General features: G+C 48.7%; 1 protein-coding gene across 1 annotated transcript; it reads left to right on the top strand.

Moving 5' to 3' along the window:
* Window positions 1-1453: 1453 nt before the first annotated feature.
* DUSP5 (dual specificity phosphatase 5) lies at window positions 1454-17628 on the top strand. Its single transcript, XM_006879944.1, has 4 exons — window positions 1454-2045; window positions 7207-7355; window positions 13250-13469; window positions 16693-17628. The coding sequence occupies exons 1-4, from the start codon at window positions 1667-1669 to the stop codon at window positions 17097-17099; spliced, it is 1155 nt and encodes a 384-aa protein (XP_006880006.1). The 5' UTR covers window positions 1454-1666; the 3' UTR covers window positions 17100-17628.
* Window positions 17629-20672: the final 3044 nt, after the last annotated feature.

Raw genomic sequence — 20672 nt, 5'->3', positions numbered from 1 at the left:
GATCTTTTTTAATTGGAGCCCTTGGGTAAATTCCAACTACCAACCTTTTGGTAGTTTGACCATTTGTTACCTCAGGGCAAGGACAGTACCTTTGAATGTTTCTGTTCAGAAGGAGTTGCACTTTTTATCTCTGGTGGTTCAAATCCACCAGTTGCCTCTCTGGAGAAATATAGGCAATCTCCTTCTGTGCAATTTACAGCCTCCCAAAACCCACTGGAAGTTCAGCTATGAGTTGGTTCCAACTTGCCAGCAATAAGAATTGAGACCTACAAGCCTCCTTCCCCTGTGTCAGCTCTGACAAGTACCTCTGTAGCAGAGGCAACTCCTCACCCCGAGATGAACAAAGAAATGGTCGGCTATGAGTTTGAGGGCTCAGGCAAATTTCCCTTCACAGTGTTCCCTCACCCAGAGCTGGGAAAGCCCTGGCACAGGCTGAATGTAAGCAGATATTAGCTGAAGGGTGAATGGTGTCCACTTCCCTAAGAATGGGGGTGGGAGGCTTGAAGCTGCCAGGGGCCAGCCCAGGGCAGGCAGCCTGGGATTATACTTGATCCAGAGATAATCCCCCCAAATCCAGAAGCCACCTGGACAGCAGTTGGCTGGACAGGGTTCCACTGTGATGCTTGCTGATGCTGCTGAGAAATTCACAGCACATTTTCTTGGGCCCCCATAAAACAAAACAAAACAACCTCAAAACTGTTTCTTCTCCATTAACACTCCGGAGAACCGACTTTATTGCGGGAGATTGATTTCTGCCTTATCTCCACACAAATACTATTTATTTTTTTACTTTGTTGTTGAGAATATATGCAGCAAAATGCCTCAATTCAACCTTGTGCCTACAAGTGGCATCCTAAAAGTGTGCAAACATTTTCACCCTCAACTTTTTAAAAAGAATTTTTATTACAAGAATTTTCAAACACAGGGGAGAAAACATTAACCCACGTCAGCAAGTGTCAACACACGTTCAATGAGCCTTCACTCTCAGAAACAAATCCCAGACATCGGTTCCTTCCACGACGTCAAGGCTTCAGGGAAGCCCGTTTTGGGGATATCACTGTCTGGCTCCATTCTCGGGCTTAGCCAGGGGCCTGGCTCGGCCTCCGGCATGTTCTCCACCAACGTCCCTTAAACTGGAAATCAGAAGGCAGAGCTACCGGCCGCCTCCTCCGCTTCCCGCACGGAGTGGGTCATCGGCGCGGCGGCGGCCTGACCCGGGTCGCGGTGCCGGTGATGCGCCGCTGAGTCCCTGCGCGCACCGCCGCCGGCGGCCGCAGGAGGCACTTCCACTTCCTCTCCCTCGCGCTGGTGAAGGCGCTGCGCGTCCGCCCAGCGAATCGCTCGGTGGAATGGGAGGCTGGAGCTCCGCCCCGAGGGCGTGGCCACGGCCAGAAAGGGCGGGGAAATACCCATATTTGGCCTTATATGGGCAGTCACGTCATAGGCCGCACATTCATTCACATAAAACCCTGCGCTGCCGGCGGAATCCCCGGCTTCTGGGGCGGCGAGTGGCAGGGCTGGGTGCGGAGTGTACCGGGCGGGAAAGAAGCGCGGAGCGGCCGCTCGGGCGTCGGGCTCCACCGGCCGGCGCAGTGCCTCGCCAGCGGGCACCCTGGCCGTGGGTACCAGTGCGGCGCGCGGCGTGGGGCCGCTGAGCGGCGTCGGCATGAAGGTCACGTCGCTCGACGGGCGCCAGCTGCGCAAGATGCTCCGCAAGGAGGCGGTGGCGCGCTGCGTGGTGCTCGACTGCCGGCCCTACCTGGCCTTCGCCGCCTCGAGCGTGCGCGGCTCGCTCAACGTCAACCTCAACTCGGTGGTGCTGCGGCGGGCCCGCGGCGGCGCGGTGCCGGCGCGCTACGTGCTGCCCGACGAGACGGCGCGCGCGCGGCTGCTGCAGGAGGGCGGCGGCGGCGTGGCGGCCGTGGTGGTGCTGGACCAGGGCAGCCGCCACTGGCAGAAGCTGCGCGACGAGAGCGCCGCCCGCGTCGTGCTCACCTCGCTGCTCGCCTGCCTGCCCGCCGGCCCGCGGGTCTACTTCCTCAAAGGTGAGCGCCTGGGGGTGGCCCGATCCCCTAGATCCCCGCTCGGGCACGGATTTAGGCGCTGGAATACACTCTTTGCGCCCTGGGGTGCCTTCCCTGCGCCCTAGGCTACTCTCCCTGAGCCCTGGGGGCCACTGGTCCTCTAGATCCCCGCCCGGACACGAACCCAGGCTCTGGGCTAACCCCCCTGCGCGGAGAGCCTTGCTAGACTCTGCCACCGACGACGTCCCCCTTGCCGGCGCCTGCACACCTGGCCTGTGCGCGCTTGGTGAGGGCACTGCAAATGTCAGCGCCCGGAGCTGCCAGCCCCCGCCTGCGTTCCTCGAAAGCGCCGGCCGCCTGTCCGCAGGGCTGGGTGAAGGTGTCCGTGCAGGGAGGGACACTGCTACTTAGTGGCTAGGGACCTCGGGCCGTGCTGACTACCCGCCGCGTTTCCCCGCGAGCGCCCCGCAGCTCTTACTGGGGCTGGGGCACCGCTTATCTCATAGATCTGACGAGATCAGCAGCTTGCGACCCCCCAGGAGCGTGGCGCCGCGGTGTCCCCTTCCTTCGCGCCTGGGTAATTAGGTTACCACGCTGTTGTACCGCCCCCCCCCCATCCCTCTTGCCTTTTTGACCCCAGCGAACCCCTCCCCTTCCTTCCATTTCATTTTATTGCTTTTTATTGTTTTTTTCGACCTTCTCTCCCCTCCCTGGTTTTGCGCGCTCATTTCAGAGCTGACAGCCTTCCTATCCTTTTCACCTCCTCCCTTGGGCGCCCTGGGAACATTCCTGAGATAGGGATCCTAAACCCTCCACCCAGGGCTTCTGAGTCTCGACCAGAACGTTGAGCCTCTGGGTCGGATGTTGCTGGAGATTGTGTGGCTTTTGATTTGAGACTTCTTAGCTGACCCATTTTACTTGCGGAGCAGGTAATTTAGGCTTCTGGTGAGAGGTGGTGATTCGCCAACTCGAGCACTGGTTTTGAGGTTATTTTCTATGATTTACACGAACCCACTGCATGCATTCGAGCCCTTTGTCACCACTAATGAGGAAGTTCTGGCGACTAAGAGATAAAAAGTTGTGCTACCAACCCAAAGGCAGGCGCCGTTCAGTCAGAACACCCACCAGCGGCTCCCTGGAAGAAAGATGGGCAGTCTCTTTACCATCCCAGAAAACCCACTGGAGGTTCTGTTCAGACCTAAAGGCTCATAACAGCAATGAGCTTAGAGGCCTCTGGGGTCTATGTAGGGAGTTGCACTGCTGACCCACGACCACGCTGTGGCAGCTTGAATCCATCAGCAGCTCTGTGGGAGAAGCATGAGCAATCTCCCCCCTGTGTGATTTACAGCCGCAGAAAACCAGCAGAGGGTCAGCTCTGAGTCATGCGTGGCTCCTGGCTGATGGTGAGTGAGAATGTTAGCTGGAGCGAAGAGCTGAGGTCACAGCCCCGGGGGCCCAGGGTGCTTCTAGTCTTGGTGTGTGTATGTCCGGGTTCCAACAGTAATAGGGAACAGAGCAGGCTAGAGGGACAGCCCTTGCCCAGTGCACGCTAGGACCTCATGGTAAAGCCCTGCGAGTTGGGGAATTTCACACATTCTGGAGCTGTACATTCCACAGGCACGTGGGCCCGCTCTCGCCTCCATTAGCACCTCTTGCTGTTGATTCCTGTTGGATGGATGTTAGGGGCAGGAGATGATAATTTTGTCCTTGTCACCTCCGGTGAGGCCACAAGTGGCCTTTGGTGGTGGGGATATTTCACACATGGCCCCTGATTTCTCTTTTCCTGGTGGGGTTTTGTCTCCTTTTCTTAGCGCTGAATACCGGAAAAGCTTCCGACTCCTCAGGCATCTAGAAAGATGCATTCCAGGAAACTCCTCCCCGCCCCTCTCCAGAGGGGTCCTGCTGACCCAAGTTACTGCCACCGGAAGCAGGCAGCTCTGTAGGCTCACATCTCAAGAGAGAGAAGGGAAAAAAAAAAAAATATATATATATATATGTGTGTGTGTGTGTGTGTGTGTGTATATATATATTTAAGGTGATGTTTTCTTTTGTTTTTATTCTAGCACCACAGATACAAATAAGTGGCACACAGTATTTTACAATGCAAAGCAAATTTCCCCTACATTTTAGCAAAAGTTTATTTTCCCAAATACCTTTAAAAAATGTTATATACCCAGTTGACACTGACTTAGAGCTGACCCTCTAACGGATTTTCCGAGGGAGTAACTCGCCCAGGAAGGAGATATGCCGCCTTCTTCCCTCTTTCCTGGGACTAAATCTTGGAGGAGACCCTCCTCGCAGAACACTTTTCACAGCCAGTGGGCAGGTTGCCTTTCATCTCAGCTGAAGCAGTTCCACAGAGGGTATGCCACTCAACCGTGCGTGTGCACAGTCCTCTTTCAATAAAATCCTAAGACTTGCAGGGTCAAAGGTCATGTATATTTCCACTTTTGGTAGAAATCTCCTTATAATACTATTCAACTTAAATTGTTGCCTCTTCCTTTTTTACCCCCTCATTTCTATCCAGTTATGATTTCTGAGTTTAAGCTTGTGGCATCTCAGACACTGAATCGCTATCCAGCTGTGATTTCCCAGCTGGTGGGATCTCAGGTCTTGGGAGCTGTGCCTTTTAGTGTCTTCTTCATCTCTCTCATTACTCTAAAAAGAACAACAGAGTAGTAAAATGAGAGGGTGCTGATCAAATCGGATTGTCTACCCGTATTTATATATAGCGGCCAGGAACTGTCCCCAGTCCCTTGGTGACACAGTGGTGACTGAAAGCAGAGTCACTCTGAAGCAGCTCTAAGAATCACCCGAACTCTTGAGCTCAAATGAGGCACCAGAGAGGAATGTTCTGCCTCCACACCTCTGAGGGAGTGGGTGCGAGATGGGCTAATCTGCAGGAGTCCTGACCCCAGTTTGACAAGCCAGGCCCTGTTTATCTGTCCCTCAGCTACACGGAGGCTCCTTGTCTGCCTGTGTATTTTGTCAACAGGCAGGCAGGCTCCAGCCCCATGCCGTCACCTCTGTCTGTCTGTCCTCCTGACAGCCAACTCTTAGGTGGTCTATTTAGAGTCGAGAGATAGGGTGGCCTAAAGATTTCTCTTTCTTATCCTGAAATTGGGGATGACCTGGGCCCTTTTACTCCAAATTCCATACAGGTCACTCAGATAGCAGCTGGATGGTTATGACCAATGAATGACACCTCTGAGGAGGAGGAGGAAGTTGTGTGACTGTGTGTGAGTGGGGCATTCCCTCTGCTTCTGAGGAGACAAGGGTGAGCAGGGAAGGTTGGCCACACACACGCCTCCACTACTGCCCCATATGACCCCTGTGTAGCCTTGGCTCCTTCACTCGGGAGATCAGAAGCTTGTCCAGAAAGGCGCAGTGGGTGATTTGCCGAAATGACCACAGAGAAGATTTGGGTGTATTAACCGGGGGCGGGTGGGGGCAGTTCCGAGAGCTGATGGAAAGATGACTCATTCTAGGAATTGGCAGAGCTTCTGGGAGGCAGAGGGGCGGTGACGGCCCTGTAATCCATTAACCATTGGTCAGCCACACAGGTTTAACAAAGCCAGAGTGTTCCACCAAGGGTCACAACTCCCAAAAGTGGAGGAAAACAGAGGGGTTGAGGGGAGCGGGGAGGAAATACAGGGTCTCAGAATGCACATTCACGTGAGGATTTGGCACAAGTGAATCCTCTGTACAAGAGAAACAGAAAAAAAAAAAGAAAAAGGGAAAAAAAAAAAGAGAAACAGGAAGGGGTCTTCTGGGTGCTCGAGTGAGTGGCTGGCAGGTTCACCCAGCACCCCTTAATGTCCCCATGGCTTCACTGGGGGGTTTCTTTAACCACCGAGGGGCATGGGCCTCAGAGGGCTTTTCTTCACGCAGCTCAGTTTCTGTGACTTGAATCGGAAGTAGTTTTTACCTTGAGTGATAACATTTGCAGAAATGTAACAATAATATTACAAATCCTTGGAGCCATTTTTAGCCGTAATTAATTGGCTTACTGATTTGAGGTATCTAGAGGGAAAGGTTGGAAAAAAAGAAAGAAGTGGTTGTCTCGAGGAGAGACAAGCTTTGTTTGTGAGGGCTAAGAATTAAGTTCAGCAGTCCTCATTCCAATCGCCCATCCCTTTGCTTGGAAAGGTAATTACCCAGATTGAGAGCTCCAAGTTGGGCCTGTTGAAAGGAAGATCAGCAGTGTTCTTAGCACCTTGAGGATTAGGAAAAACAAACTGTTTTATTGCCCTGAGTTTAAACCTCATATTAGTCCCCAGTTCCTTCTCAATGGAGGTTGTTAAACATACAGTGCTGCTTAGGGCCTAAGGGGCCTGGGGGATGACACTTGTGGTAGTTTCTTTCTTACAAATTAATGACATTTTTCCTGATCACCTCTTCTAATTTTAGATCAACAAGAGAGAAAATAGCTTTTGTCTTCCTGAAAGATTTGGTTAATATCTGCCAGATGTCACGTATTCGTTAATCATTGCCTCTCAGAAATGTAGCTTTTTAGATATACATGTGTGAAATTGAGGATGTGCTTGGAAGACCATTTCTACTCTGAAACTGTTAATTGATTTTACTCACTCTTCTTAATGTCACCAAAATGTGGAGCTTATTTTATTTTTTGCCTTTTTTATTATGATCTGACTGAAAATTTATAAAGAAAATGAATTTTTCATTCACTCATTCTTACCAGAATCTCTTTTACTTTTTATATGTGCCATGGATTTAGAACCGACCCATAGCTGACCCTCCAGCAGATTTTCACATGGAAGGAAATTGCCCATCTTTCTCCCACGGAGCATCTGGTGGATTCAAACCACCTGCCTGTGGGTTGGCAGCACAGCTCCTTCCCCACTAAACCTGTGTTTTTTTACTATTCCACCTTTAACCTAAAATACCCAAACCCACTACCATGTGTCTATCCTGCCTTGTAGGTCAGGGTAGAACTGCCTTAGGGCTGTAAATACTTACAGAAATAGAATGCCCATTACCCACCCACCCGAGAACATTAGCTGTTTGGTTTGAACCACCAACCCTCCTGTTAGCAGCCAAGCACTTCACCACTGCACCACCAAGGATCCCTTCATTCCACCCTCAGACTGTTATAATTAATCCCAGGTATCTTTCAGCAGAAATCAGTGCTTACATCTGTCTCATCTTTTTTTGTGTGTAGGGGGATATGAGACCTTCTACTCGGAATATCCAGAGTGTTGTGTGGACGTAAAGCCCATCTCACAAGAGAAGATGGAAAGCGACAGAGGGCTTCTCAGCCAGTGTGGGAAACCAGCGCCCAGCCTCAGCCACAGGCCGGCTTATGACCAGGTATGGCTCCATTCCTCCCTGGCTCCCCTCCCTCCTCGGCAGCACCAGTTAGTTCCTGGTGGCCCAGGGTGTTGGCAGAGTGTCTTGTTTGAGAGTGCCTCTGTCGCTTGCCAACTTGAGTTTCCATCCCAGAGTAAATGGGCTGGCGGCCAGCAAACATACTGACGCGTGGCCAGCAAGCCTCTCAGGACGCTCACCAGCTTCTCGTGCAAAGGGGAAGTGAAAGGCACATTTGTACGCGCGGGTGTGGAAGGGTCAGAAAAGCTTTCTCATATCAGTTTAAGTTTCCCTGAAAATGTTCCAGACTGACATTTAAGCTTCCTGTGCACCTGTCTGCACTTGTGCACGCTCTGCCGTTTCTCTACCAACCCAGGACCTGTCAAGGCATGTCTCTGTGGTATATTCCCCGCCCCCCCCCAGTACTTGGTAATTATTTCTTTCTCTTTCCTTTTTATTAATTTTAATGAAAGTTTACAGAGACTGAGGATTTCCATTCATTCATTGTTCCACTTTTCTCCCTGCCCACCCCTCCCCCTCAATTTGCTCTTCTCTTTGAAAAGTAAAAGAAAAATTATTTCATTGTTATACAGTCTCTCCCCCCACGTCCACTCCACTGTGCAGCCTTCATTCTGGACTCCTGTCATAATAACAATAATACACAGTCATATATCCCTTTTAAACAGTTCTCTCCCTCATCCGTTTTGATGCAGTATACATAGTTTATCCCATCATTCTCAGTCTGCCCCCAACTCCAATGTCAGTCCCGTTTTACAACAGTGGCCCTATGCAATATTTGTCCTTTTTTGACTGAGATACTTCACTCAGCATAATGTCCTCCAGGATCACCCATTTTGAATATTTCATGAGTTTCTTGTTTTTCAATGCAGCGTAATATTTCATTGTGAGAATATACCAGAGCTTCTCTATCCATTCGTTTCTTGATGGAGTCTCTGTGGTATTTTTACACTGAAACAGGGCAAGGGGGCAAAGAATATATTGTTTAGTTGGCAAACACCAAAGGCTTTCTCTGCTTAGAAGTGCGTGAATTCTGGAAGGAGAGGAGATCAGGAAATTACAGGGTTTCCGGTTTCTACAAGTATGTACATGATTTTGTTGTCCCTCCCTCTTTCAAAAAACTACTTCATGGAAACCCATTAAAGAGAGAATAAAAAGTAAGTTCAGTGGTCAGGAATTACCTGGTGTGAAGCTGGAAGATGAGAAGAAGGCAGGTGACAGACAGCTCTGATGTGGCAGAAACCAAACCAACCTCTCTCCATTTGAGAGGAAAAAGCTGTTTCCTGGTTAGTGAGATGACCGATTTGCCAAGAGCCCCACAGCCTGTTCATGGCAGAACTTCCTTCTCTGAATTCCCTCCCTGATGGAACCTCGTTCACTTTTCCACTTAAAAAGGGCCATATCATGGAAAGAGCTTTTTAAGCTTTTCCCAGAAGATAAAAATAGTCTCCCAATCATAAAACACTTGTAGATGCTCCCTGAAATGCCATCCAGCTCCCACGAGCAGAATTCGACCCTTCAGGATGAACTTCCAAATAAAGCCCTGTGACCTTTTCCTTTTTTTTTTTTTAAAGGAATGCAATTAATTTTATCAATAAGTTTGATATATTTTGTTGTTAGGTGACTTCACATCAGCTCCTGTAACCACTCTACATACAACAGAACATAACCCTTCCCAGCCCCGTGCCAGCCTCACTGTCTCTTTTGTGACATTATTACAGTCATTGACCTTTTCTCGAATGGGATCCTGGGTGGGGAAGCCTATGAGCTCAGCAAGGTGCCAGAGTTATTTTGTTTGTTTTCCTTTTATTAAATATATGCATGGTCTCTGACCCCTGGGCTTTCAAGCCATGAGCATCTGACCTAATTAGCTTTCTATTTTTGTATGTTTGGGTTGTGTTTTCCCCCCTGTTTCTGTGAAAGTGAAAGAGAAACGAGAAATAGGATGTTATGAAAGCACGCAGACCTTTGGCCAAGTGAGGGCTGGGGAGGCCCAGAAATGCCTTGAAGATTTATTTAGGGGAACTCCCTGGTTAACTTCTTAGAAGCGCTCCTGCACCCAGAGAAACCAGGCGAGGTCTCATTAACCTTTGGGGTTTCTGAGGGCCTTTGACTTGTTCCTCTTGAGTCTAAACAAGAAATTCAGAAAAGGAAAAAAGATGGTTTCACGGGTGTGTTGGGCTAAGCGCCAGAAGAAACTGGAAAGGATCCCAGGCCTGATGTGTCAGCGATTTCCAGGCACTCAGAAGGGAGCGGTTTGTGTCAACTGTCCATTAAGGATGAGGCTGTTGCTGTCCACTGGTGGGCCCTGTGGCTGGCTGCTCAGTGCCCGGCTCACCTGGACCAGGGTCTTGAGACTCATTTCCCCAACGACTTTCCAGTTACTCTGCTGAAAACGTAACTAGAAGTTGGTGGTTCCTAACTAGTGGGGAGCTGTGTTTCAGGGTGAAAGTCCAGCTCAGATCAGGCCTAGATCTGCCAGAGTTGACCAGCTCAGTATCTGCCCTGTGTCTCCCTGAGGGAGAGCAATCTTTAACATGGGTTATTTGTTCTTCAGCCTTTGATAGCGGTAGCCATATAATATATCAGGCTTTATATAATGGACCCACTATCCCATTTATTCCTTAAAATTATCCCTGGCAGAGAGGTATTATTATCCCCATTTTACAGATATAGGTTCTTAAGGAAACTGCCCAAGGTCACAACAACTAGCAATGTTGGAGTGAGACTCGACCTACAGCTCCACTATATAGTGCTTCCTATATGTGGAGATTTAGGGAGGGCCAAGGAGCTTTGCCTAACATGCTTTGGGCATGCTGTTAAGAGGGACCAGTTCTTGGAGAAAGATATTATGCTCAGAAATATGGAGGGTGAGCAAAGGAAAGGGAGACTGGATAGACAGAGTGACTGTAACGATGGGCTCTGGTGTGGCAGGGCTGATGAGGATGTCAAAGGATAGGGCAGGGTTTGGATCTGATCATAGGGTCACTGCAGGTCATAGTTGACTCAGTGACACCTAACAAAGCAGCAGTGAGCTTTGAAGGCTAGTGTGTAATGTGTAGGTTGCTAACTGAAAGGTGGGCGGTTCGAGGCCAGCAGCCACTCCTTGGGAGAAAGATAGATAAGCAGGCTGCTTCCTCATTGACAGCTTCAGAAACCCAGTGGAAGATCTTTATGGATTGAACGGACTCCACAGCAGTGAATTGGTCTTGTTTGGTTTAAGGGAGGGGTGCAGATGGAAATTTTATCTCTGAGAAGAGAGGAAGGGAGGGAGAGCTTTCTTTCCTGTTTTCACTTGAAATACTTGCTTTCTCATAGTGACCACTTTTCTGAAATGGCATGCTTAGTAATCCCATTTGGGTTTGAAGGCTCTACCGCTGACTGACTCTGACTTGGGCTAGTTAACTGACTTGCCTCTCAAGGACTACGAACCATTCATTCAGGTCAACCTCCTGCTGAGAATTTTAATTTCCACCCCAAGATAGATATACTGAATCAGAATCAATGTTTAAAACAAGATTCTAGGGAGAAAATGGAAATTGTCAGCGGGCGGTTGAACTAAACCAAACCTGGTTTAGACCCTAATTTAATCCCTTAATCTCTCAAGCCTCAGGTTTTTCCATCTGTAAAATGAGGATCACATTACCTGCTGTGAAAATTCTTTGTGAAATTGCTGTTAGGTAGATACCATCTGAAGTATTAAGCCAGTCATTGCTTGATGCCATTGAAGCTGTTCTGATTCAAAGAGCCCGAACCAGGCAAAGTAAAACTGCCTCATAGAGTTTCTAAGGCATAGTCCATAGGGGAGCTCTGGTGGCTTAGAAGGTAAGAAGTTGTGCTGCCAATCCAAAGGCAGGTGGTTTGAATCCAGCACCAGCTCCTTGGGAGAAAGATGGGCAGTCTCCTCTCATGTGATTGATTTACAGCCTCTGAAAACCTGTTGGAGGGTCAGCAATGGGTCTGTTTCAACTCAGCAGCACAGAACAACAGCTCATAGGGAGTTAACATGCTGACCCAAAGGCCGTGGCTCTTCGGTGAATTGAATCCACCAGGGGAGACAGATGACAACCTTCTCCCATTCGATTTATAGCTTCCAGAAATCTGCTGGAGGGTCAGCTATGAGTTGGTTCCGACTTAAGGGCACTGAGTTTGAGTTTTTAAACCTTTACAGAAGCAGACTGGCACATCCTTTTTCCTTTGGTGCAGCTAATGAGGTCAAACCAAGTTGAATACAGCAGCTACAAAGAGGAAGAATGATGGGCAGTCTCCTCCCATGTGATTTACGGCTTCTGAAAACCTGCTGGAGGGTCAGCTGTGAGTTGGCTCTGACTAGATGGTACACAATAACTTCTAGTTAGCAGGGAGTTCCTTAAGCCTGTCAGTAGTAGTTGTTGTTGTTGTTGTGTACTACCAAGTTGGAAAGGACTCATAGCTGACCCTCAGCAGATTTTCACCAGCACTAAATTGCATGGGGGTGGGAGGGAGATTTCCAGCGTGCCTCCGTCAGAATAACTGATGGCCTTGAACCTCCTGCATTTGGGTTGGCAGCTCAACTCCTTACCCAGTAGGCCACCAGAGAGCCCTAACTATAGTAGGCTTTAATAAAAAGACCAGTCATTACTATCCTCTGTAGAATCCTCTAGAATATCTTCTAAATGACTAAACTAGCCTTTTGCTTAAGTAGTTGTTCTCAAGGGAAGGGAAAAAAATAGAATTATCTGCTGCCAGCCCTCCAGCATCCTTATTCCAGGAGAGGAAGTGGAAATGCAGGAAGTGGTGGATGAAACAGGAAAGGTTTCCACAGAGACAGCAGCTGTCCCCAGCCTGGTGTTTTCCTCCACACCTCCAGAGATGTCCCTTGTCCGTATATCTTGGACTTCTCTTACTCACTTTCACTCACTCATTGCTGTGAAGTCAAAACCAATTCATAGCTGAACCTCCAGTGGGTGTTCAGAGGCTTTAAATCTCATGGGAGGAGATTGGAGCAGCTTGTGTGTTTGAACCACGTGCCTTTGGGTTGGCAGTGCAACTCTTGACTCACCAGACTATCAGAGCTCCCTTAGACTTCCAAAGCTGGCAGGCAGTTATGTTTACCTTTGCCTCAGGGTGCATGGTCTCTGGTTCTCCCTCATTGTGTCTTATTAACTAGAGACCTGGTGTGTGGGTGGAGATATCTGGTTTGAAAGTGGCCTCCCCAAAGCTTCTCTCCCCAGTACTCTAAGCCCCATTTAAAGGAGGTCCTGGGTGGAGGGAAATCCCTCTGCTTAAAAACTTCACTTTGAGGATTTTGGCTAACAGTGGTTCTTTTCAGTTCGCAGAAATCCTGTTTTGGGGTGGGAGACAGAACATGTCTTTTAACATCTCTGTAATCCGAATCCCTTTCATAATCCGCAGCATTTGAGGATTGATGATGGTTTTGTTGGGGCTGTCACTGAGTGAATGCCGCCTCCCAGCAGCCTGGTAGGACAGAGTAGAACTGGCCAATAAGGTTTCATTTACCGGAACAAGTTGCCAAGTCTATTCCTGTGTGAAAAGGCTGGTGGATTTGAACTGTCAGCCTTTTGTTTAGTACCTAGGAGCTAATAATCGTTGTGCGGTCAGAGCTCCTTGACAGATAGCATTATCATATAAAACAGAGCTGGAAAATGTCACTTATACGTAAAGAAGGCCAAAGTGACCTGAGGTTAAAGGACTTGGTCTCACTCCTCTCGCAGGGCAGCTAGAACTTTGCCACAGTCTCTCCATTCTGCCCATCTACCTGGAAGCAAGCAAGACACCTCCCACATTAAGAAGCAAATAGGTCAGGACTGTTTTTCTTCCCTCCCCCAAATGAGCAAGCTAATCCAATATTTCCTGGTGTCCTTGGCTCTTGCCTACAGGGTGGCCCAGTGGAAATCCTCCCTTTCCTCTACCTTGGAAGTGCCTACCACGCATCCAAGTGCGAGTTCCTGGCCAACCTGCACATCACGGCCCTGCTGAATGTCTCCAGGCGGACCTCCGAGGCTTGCACGGCGCACCTACACTACAAGTGGATCCCTGTGGAAGACAGCCACACAGCCGACATTAGCTCCCACTTTCAAGAAGCAATAGACTTCATTGGTAGGTCCAGTCAGTGGGTCAGTCCCTCTGCGTAGGTGCGGGGCCGCCCTGAGGGACGTGAGCTCTTGGATCTTGACGTGCTGTTAGGGTCTGCCTTCCCTGAGAAGACAAATGTGTTGTCTTTGCAACCACCCCAAGAGCTGGAGCCAGGACAGGCCGCAGCAACTAAAAAAGCAGAGGGGCGGGTTTAAGTTGCTATTCATAGGAGTTTTAATTTGTGAGATAAATGAATTCGTACATTTTTATGGCGATCCCTGGTGCCACTTCTGTGATTGTTCCTGGCGAGGCGGGGAGCAGAGGCCTGAATCCGCACAGAAAGCGCCACGTGAGGGAAGCAGACGGGTAGAGAACCTCCCTAGCTGCGCTGCTGCTACGTAGGTTGGGATATTTTTAAAAGCAAACAGAAGGATTGAGAGAGCACTACTTACGCACTGAGCCCCGAGAGCCCGGCCGCTTTTCCCTGGTTTTTTGGCAAACAGCTTGGGGGCAATTTGTTTTGCGTTTTCTGCTAATTTTGGATTACAGATAGTGCTTTCCACATGGGGGAATTTGGCAACTTCTGCATCCTTTCTGCATTCCTGTGTGGCAGTTATCACGGAGGCATGGTCCCTGTCTGAAAGCCAAGGTCTTGACCTTGGCCGCAGTCTGGAAAGGGCTTTAGCCTTCGTTTGCTGTGATGGCCTCTCTTTCCCTCAGCCCTCTCCCTCGAGGGCTGGGTTGATGTTTAGTTGAGCATACCTCCCTGTCAGGAGTCTTCGCTCTCTGTCTTTATTGTGCTTACTTGTGGCAACTGAGACAGGATTTTCCCGTGTTTTGTTCCGAGGGGTGCTGGGGTAGCGGGGTGGGCAGGGCCAGTGCTAGACCCAGCAGTAATTACTGCAGGTGGTAATTAGAGGCCCCTCAGCCACGTGGTGGGCGCACATAGTTTCCGCTGCACCTCAGACCCTCCTATGAGAAACTCACCAGAGGCAGGGCTCAACCTCCCGGCCTCCAGCCTCCGAGCTTCCGGGTGGAGATGCTTTCTTTGGAGTCTCTCCGAGGCCACGGAAATGATGGGTTCAGGATAAGAAGCCTTAGACTTGTCTCCCTGTTCCTGGGAAGGCCTTGCCCTTCTCAGCCTGTTATTTAATTACCTAGATAGCTCCTTAATAAGGCCATTAAACCCACCCCCGGCCATTTCTCAGAACCCTCCCTCCCCATCTCTTATGTGTCTGTTTGTGGACACATCCGCCCAAACCCACAGCGTTTCAAAAGCACCAGATGCATTTTCCCAGACTTTTGCTCGACCGATGGGAACAGGGGAGGTCTCGTTGGGTCAGATGCTGAACCATATCTGGACCTCTCCAAAAGGATGTGGTCTACAGAGGCTATGGGGGAGGCCAGCCCTGAGCTTCGGAGTGGGTTCCAGAAGCAGCGCTTTCTTGGATGTGACATGAGGGCAATTAGAAGGTAGACCACAAAACAGAGGGAGCTGCAGTTAGGTGCTGTCAAGTCACCGTCAACACGTAGTGACTCTGCAGACAACAGACCTTAATGCAGACCTGTCCTGTGCCATCCACACAATCGGGCTCGACCCTTGTCACAGTCACTGTCTGTCTTGTTCAGGGTCCTCCTCTGACCTCCCACCTTTCCAAGTCTGATGTCTTCTTCCAAGGACTGGCCCATGCTGAAAGTATGAGATGAAGTTTCACCATCCTTGCCTCCTTGCAAGGACGCACTTCCTCCATCACAGACTTGTTTGTTCTTTTGGCAGTCTGTGGGATAGTCAGTGCTCTTTCCCAACACCACAACTCAAAGCATTGATTCTTCTGTCACTCTTATTCATTGCTTAACCTTCAGATGCATAGGAAACAATTTAAAATAACAGTGGTTTGGATCGAGTGCACCTTAATCGTTAAACTGACATCATTGCTCTTTGGTCCTTTGTAGAGGTACTTGACAACAGATTTTTCCAGTGCATCTTTTGGTTTCTTGACTGCTGTTTGGAGCCACAATCCTGTTGTCCCGAGGGGTGGTTTTGGGGTCTCCCCTTTGGACTACTTATAAGAATTTTTTTCTTTAAGCCAGAGCTGGAGCTCAGATTGTGGGCCCCTCTAATGAGCTACTCAGAGATGCCCTTATTGTGGTTCAGAAGTGGAAACTCCAGGTAGAAATTTTATCTTTAAAAGCTCACAGATACATTTGCAAATTTTTTGAACTTGGGAGGAGAAGAGTTGTGTTTTCCCCCCTCCCAAATCTTAAATATCTTTGTACATTGTGGCTTCCTTACTATCAGCGACATCTAACTTCCTGTGATGTAATTGTTTCTTATCAGCAAGAGATAGAATTGGAAAGTCTCTGTTTCTTTGTGGCTTTGCTTTGATATGTATATAGTTAACTTTTCACCTTTTCCCATTTTTAAAGTAACATTCAGTCCTCAGGAGTTGTAATTTTGGGGGATGGAGGTTGGGAGGGCAAGGTGGGGCAGGAAAGAAGGGCATCCTCCCCCCTTTTTTTGTCATATTGAATTTAAAGAATGCTAACAGATGGTGACAGCTTTATAGCAATGACTCTCCTTGTGTAAGATGTAGTTTGCGAAAGCCATTTATATCCTCCATCTAGTAAGCGTCACTTAGCCAGGACTATAATTAGAGGCTGTGCACTATTTATTCTGTGTTTGGTGGTGGGAACCCTGGGAACTGAGCCAAGCATCCCGCCCTGGTACAACCAGACCGTGTGCCCTGGGAGCTTAGAAGGCCTCAACCAGCGGAGGGACAGGCCATGACCATTAGAATTGGACCCCAAAGGAGGAATGACTCTTCCAGCCAGCCTTTGAGCTTAGGCCCCTCCCTCCCACCTGAAAAATGTATATCTCCCTCATAATTTCTTAAAATCTAGAGATTTCCTAATAATACCCTCTGAAAACCTCCTGGAACCCAAGTAATCCAGGAAGGGTTTATGGCAGGTCTAGTGCCTCCAGTGGCAGAAACTATGACTGCAAGCTTCGTGATGAACTGAAAGGCAGATTCAAGAGCTAATCAAGTCTCCGGACAGGGAAACATTTCCATGAAACTTCAAAAGTTCTTTCCTTATTTAAAGATTGGCAGAGGACTGGCAAGAAGACTGCAGCTCTTAAGCTGGAAAAGTGGTTTGATAACTAGTTTCTTTATTGCACAATTCTCATGTCTTGGCATTGCTTTTGGATTTCAAACTCAACTCATTCCCTGCACCTCTTTTCTTCCAGACTGCATCAGGGAAAAGGGAGGCAAAGTCCTGGTCCATTGTGAGGCAGGGATCTCCCGCTCGCCCACCATCTGCATGGCTTACCTCATGAAGACCAAGCAGTTTCGCCTGAAGGAAGCCTTCGACTACATCAAGCAGAGAAGGAACGTGGTCTCGCCCAACTTTGGCTTCATGGGTCAACTCTTGCAGTATGAATCTGAGATCCTGCCTTCCATGCCCACCACCCAGGCCACCTCCTGCCAAGGGGAGGCGGCAGGCCCTTCATTTCTAGACCATTTGCAGACACTGGCTCCTGACATGCAGGGCTCCTACTGTACATTTCCTACCTCGGTGCTGGCCCCAGTGCCCGCCCACCCCACAGTCTCAGAGCTTGGCAGGAGCCCCGTGGCCACAGCCACATCCTGCTAAACCCAGGACGGTGGGGCTGGTCCCGTTCCAAGAGCAGCTGTGATTCTCATTTTTTGTAAACTCACGGACATTTCATACCTGTGCAATACTGAAGACCTTGCTCTATCACACTGTCCCAGTGGGATAGCGGGGGTCACCAGTTGCAAATGGACTTTGGACTGACCTCGGGATCAGGTTCTCGGGAGCAAAGGAAGGCCAAGCCATTACATGAGCACAGTGAGTGCCGACTACTGTCCTCCCAGACCCCTGCCCTCTCAGGACCGCACAGTCCTCGCCCCTCAACACCCGCCTTTTCATTTCAAGCATATGGCAATAAATAACCTGCAGCAACGTGGGAGAAAGCAGTTGCTGGACCAGGAGAAAAGGCAGTTACAAGCCAATTCATTTTGAAGGAAGCACAATTTCCACCATCTCTTTTGAAGTTGACAGTCTCATTATCTGTCTCTGTTGCTTCAGGGCGTAAGCTGATCACCATTTGTCAGGGAGGGGACCCCTTGAGCTTTGTAGGTCCACTGGTGTCAACCATCCTAGTAGGAATGTCACTTTCCCATTGAGGGGCTTCCTTAAGCTCACTTGCCATAGAAGCCTTTTGGGCTCAGGCCACCTTGGCGGGGTGGCTGGTGCAGTTCAGTCGGGTTGTTCCCATCTTCTGTGGTTGAAACCCTCAAATGTTTTGGGGTTTCTTCTTGGGTCCACTGGAGGTGATTGGTTGAAGTAGCAAGACATTGACTCTCTGGGGTTTTGTTTTGTTTTGTTTATTGTGTGTCCTTCCTTGACCTTGGATTTGGTGTGATTCATATTCATACTTGAACTTATTCTTGTTGTACCTCTCAAGGCCCCTTTTGTGTCATTTGAAAACTACTCCAGACCATACACCAAAAATCCCCACCTTGAGGTGGTAGGAGTGGGTGCCAGGAGAATAAGGGAGCCGCCCCTGTGTGATGGTCAGTGGTGACGTTGCCCTGGCTCGCTGCCCTTACGTGTGTTTGTGTCCTTACGTGTGACACTTGTTTTCTTCCCTTCTCCTGGGGGTTGTCTTCAAGCTGTTGACTTCTGGGGTTTGCAGATTCTGCAATGTGGTACTACTACTTTTTTTGTCTGTAGGTTACTTCTCCAGGGGAAAAGGCAATAATTTCCTAAAGCCCATGTGAATGTGAAAAAAAGCAGTATATGTTACTGGTGTTTTGTTGTTTTTTTATAGTGCAAAATAAAAATTATAAAAGAGAGAAAAAAGTCTTGTCCTTTGTCCTAAATTTGGGTGAAAGAGTACCCTGGGGTGGGGGACCCACCTTTCACAATGGATTTTCCCCCCCAGAACTCTGAAGTGATGGTGGGTAGACATGAGTCTGTGTGTTGGCTCCTGATTTAGTCATCTTAACAATAGTACCCTCTGCTGAGCCTCAGACTCCTCATCTCTGCGATGAGTGGACTGCATTACATGATTCTGAAAGTTCTTCAGAACTCAAAGCCTTGGACTCCAGCATTCCCGGGGAGTGAGCTCTTGGCCGGCCTCCTCCCCCAGTGACTGGGACAAGGCAGACACTCAGAAAATGTTGACTAAATGGCCAAGGGCTGGAGAAATGAACTAGATGAAAGCTTCACTTCTAAATGCCTGTCCTCCTACTTTTCCACTCTTGGTATTAATTCTTCCAGATAATTCCCTCAGTTGTTCCTAGGTAAATCCCTCAATGAGTGGGTTTAAATCTAAGGCTGAATCAGCTTGCCTTGTGAGTAATTTCCATTGTGTTGGTGGAGGAAGGAGGGGACATTATAGACTTCTCCCCATGGCTGGCTTGGGGCCTCTGATCTAGTCAGAGGGTGTGGAAGATAGCCTGGCATTGGCTGTCTCAATCAGCTGGTACTTTATATAGAAGGGAATCCAACCATACCCTTCAATCTGAAGATCAAGGAGACCTCTACTACAACAAGTGCCATGTCCACACACAGCAAGATGGCGAGAGAACCTACGGTAGCCCGGCTCTTCATCTGATCTCAAAGGCTTTCTTTGCGGTCATACTTTCCACTATTCTTTGTTCAACTCACTGTACAAATTCCCCAGAAAGCCCTCAGATGAGAAAGCTGTCTGTCTAGGGAAATTGACCTGCCCTCTTCCGTACTATTGAACTCCTTTCTTAGCCACCTTAGTCAGACCCTTCTCAAGGGCTTGGTCCAGCTGCTGCTGGAGGTCCCTCTCCCATTTCACGTCTCTGAGCCTCTGATCACCCTTGAAGGGATTTCTGGAAGCCGATCCATGATGCAGGCCTATCTTGAGTGCTGCGTGGCTGGAGAGGACTCAAGCAGGGAGTGGGAAGCTGGATACAGGCTGGGTGATGTGCTAAGCGGCGTCCCACTTGCTGACATTTGCTTTATTGCATTAAAGTCTTTCTCCGAAGGGTGAGTAAGTCCTCTAAATCAGGCATATGAGGATTGCTCATAAGCTGGTGAGTCACTGGACGGTAAGCCAAGTGAAGCTACAGAGCTAGGGACGGCTCAGTACCTCTCCCTCCACTCAATACCCTCCTCGTCAGTTGTACCTTCATTTTTGCCAAGGCCAACATCATACTGGCTTCTGTGACCAGGTGGGAATGGCAGCTGGTGAAGTCTAGTTCCTTCATCCTTGCTCTCTAAGAAACCCCTCTAGGTGTTCAGTATCATCTCAGACAGAGCTTGTTTTCCCCCCAGTTCTATTTCCCATCAGCACTTTGGATATTGGCTCAATATGTGAGGAAACACCAGGACTCAAGAACTTTCTTCCTTTTGCGTTCCAGTAGAGAATGCGGTGGGACAAAACTTTGTCAAGGAGTAAAAAACTGGCCAGCAGGAGTTACTACTTGTTGGGTGCCATCAAGTCGAGTATAAACTTGACCCTCGTCCTTTTCTGTGCCATCCTCCCAATCTCTGACACCAACACCCATTGCTATAGTCACTGTGACAATCCATCTGGTTAAGGGTCTTCCTCTCTTTTGTCAACCCTCTACCTTTCCAGGCATGATGTCCTTCTCCGAGGAATAGCTTCTAGCTGTATGCCCAATGTTTGAGAAATGAAGCTTCACCATCTTTGCCTCCAAGGAGTACTCTGGCTGTACCTTCTCCAAGACGTATCTGTTTGTTCATTTGGTAACCCATGAGAAATTCAGTGCTCTTCTCCAGTACCACAATTCAAAAGCATCATTGCATCTGTTAGCCTTACCCATTGTCCAGCTCTTAGATGGATTATCTAAGCTCTTAGATGAAGTAATCACTTAGCAAGTGATTGAAAAGACTATGGTTTGAATCAAGCATACCTAAGTCCTCAAACTGAAGTGGTTGCTCTTTCATAATTTTGAAGAGGTCCCTGACCACAGATTTTCGCAGTGCAGTATGTCTCCTATCACCTGATTGCTGATACCAAGGGTGTTGGTTGTGAATCCAAGTAAGATCAAGTAACACTGCCAATGTAATCAGTGCTACATGATTCTTGAAAATGGGTGAGATGGAAAATTTGATGGTATGTATTTTTTTAAATTTAAATTTAGTATTAATTTCAGTAAAAATTTACAGAGACTTTGGATTTCCATTCATTCATTGTTGCAC

This window comes from Elephantulus edwardii, unplaced genomic scaffold (genome assembly GCF_000299155.1).
Source record: "Elephantulus edwardii isolate Elephantulus edwardi_28Jun2011 unplaced genomic scaffold, EleEdw1.0 scaffold00006, whole genome shotgun sequence".
Lineage (NCBI taxonomy): Eukaryota > Metazoa > Chordata > Mammalia > Macroscelidea > Macroscelididae > Elephantulus > Elephantulus edwardii.
The sequence above is the reverse complement of the archived record's forward strand: the minus strand, read 5'-3'. Positions and strand labels throughout refer to the sequence as shown.

Bases quoted from the DNA above. Each gene is read 5' to 3' on its own strand.
- DUSP5 (XM_006879944.1), top strand. From the start codon at position 1,667: ATGAAGGTCACGTCGCTCGACGGGCGCCAGCTGCGCAAGATGCTCCGC. The intron at 2,046-7,206 runs GTGAGCGCCTGG...TTTTGTGTGTAG, and splicing joins GCGGGTCTACTTCCTCAAAG to GGGGATATGAGACCTTCTAC. The intron at 13,470-16,692 runs GTAGGTCCAGTC...CTTTTCTTCCAG, and splicing joins AGAAGCAATAGACTTCATTG to ACTGCATCAGGGAAAAGGGA.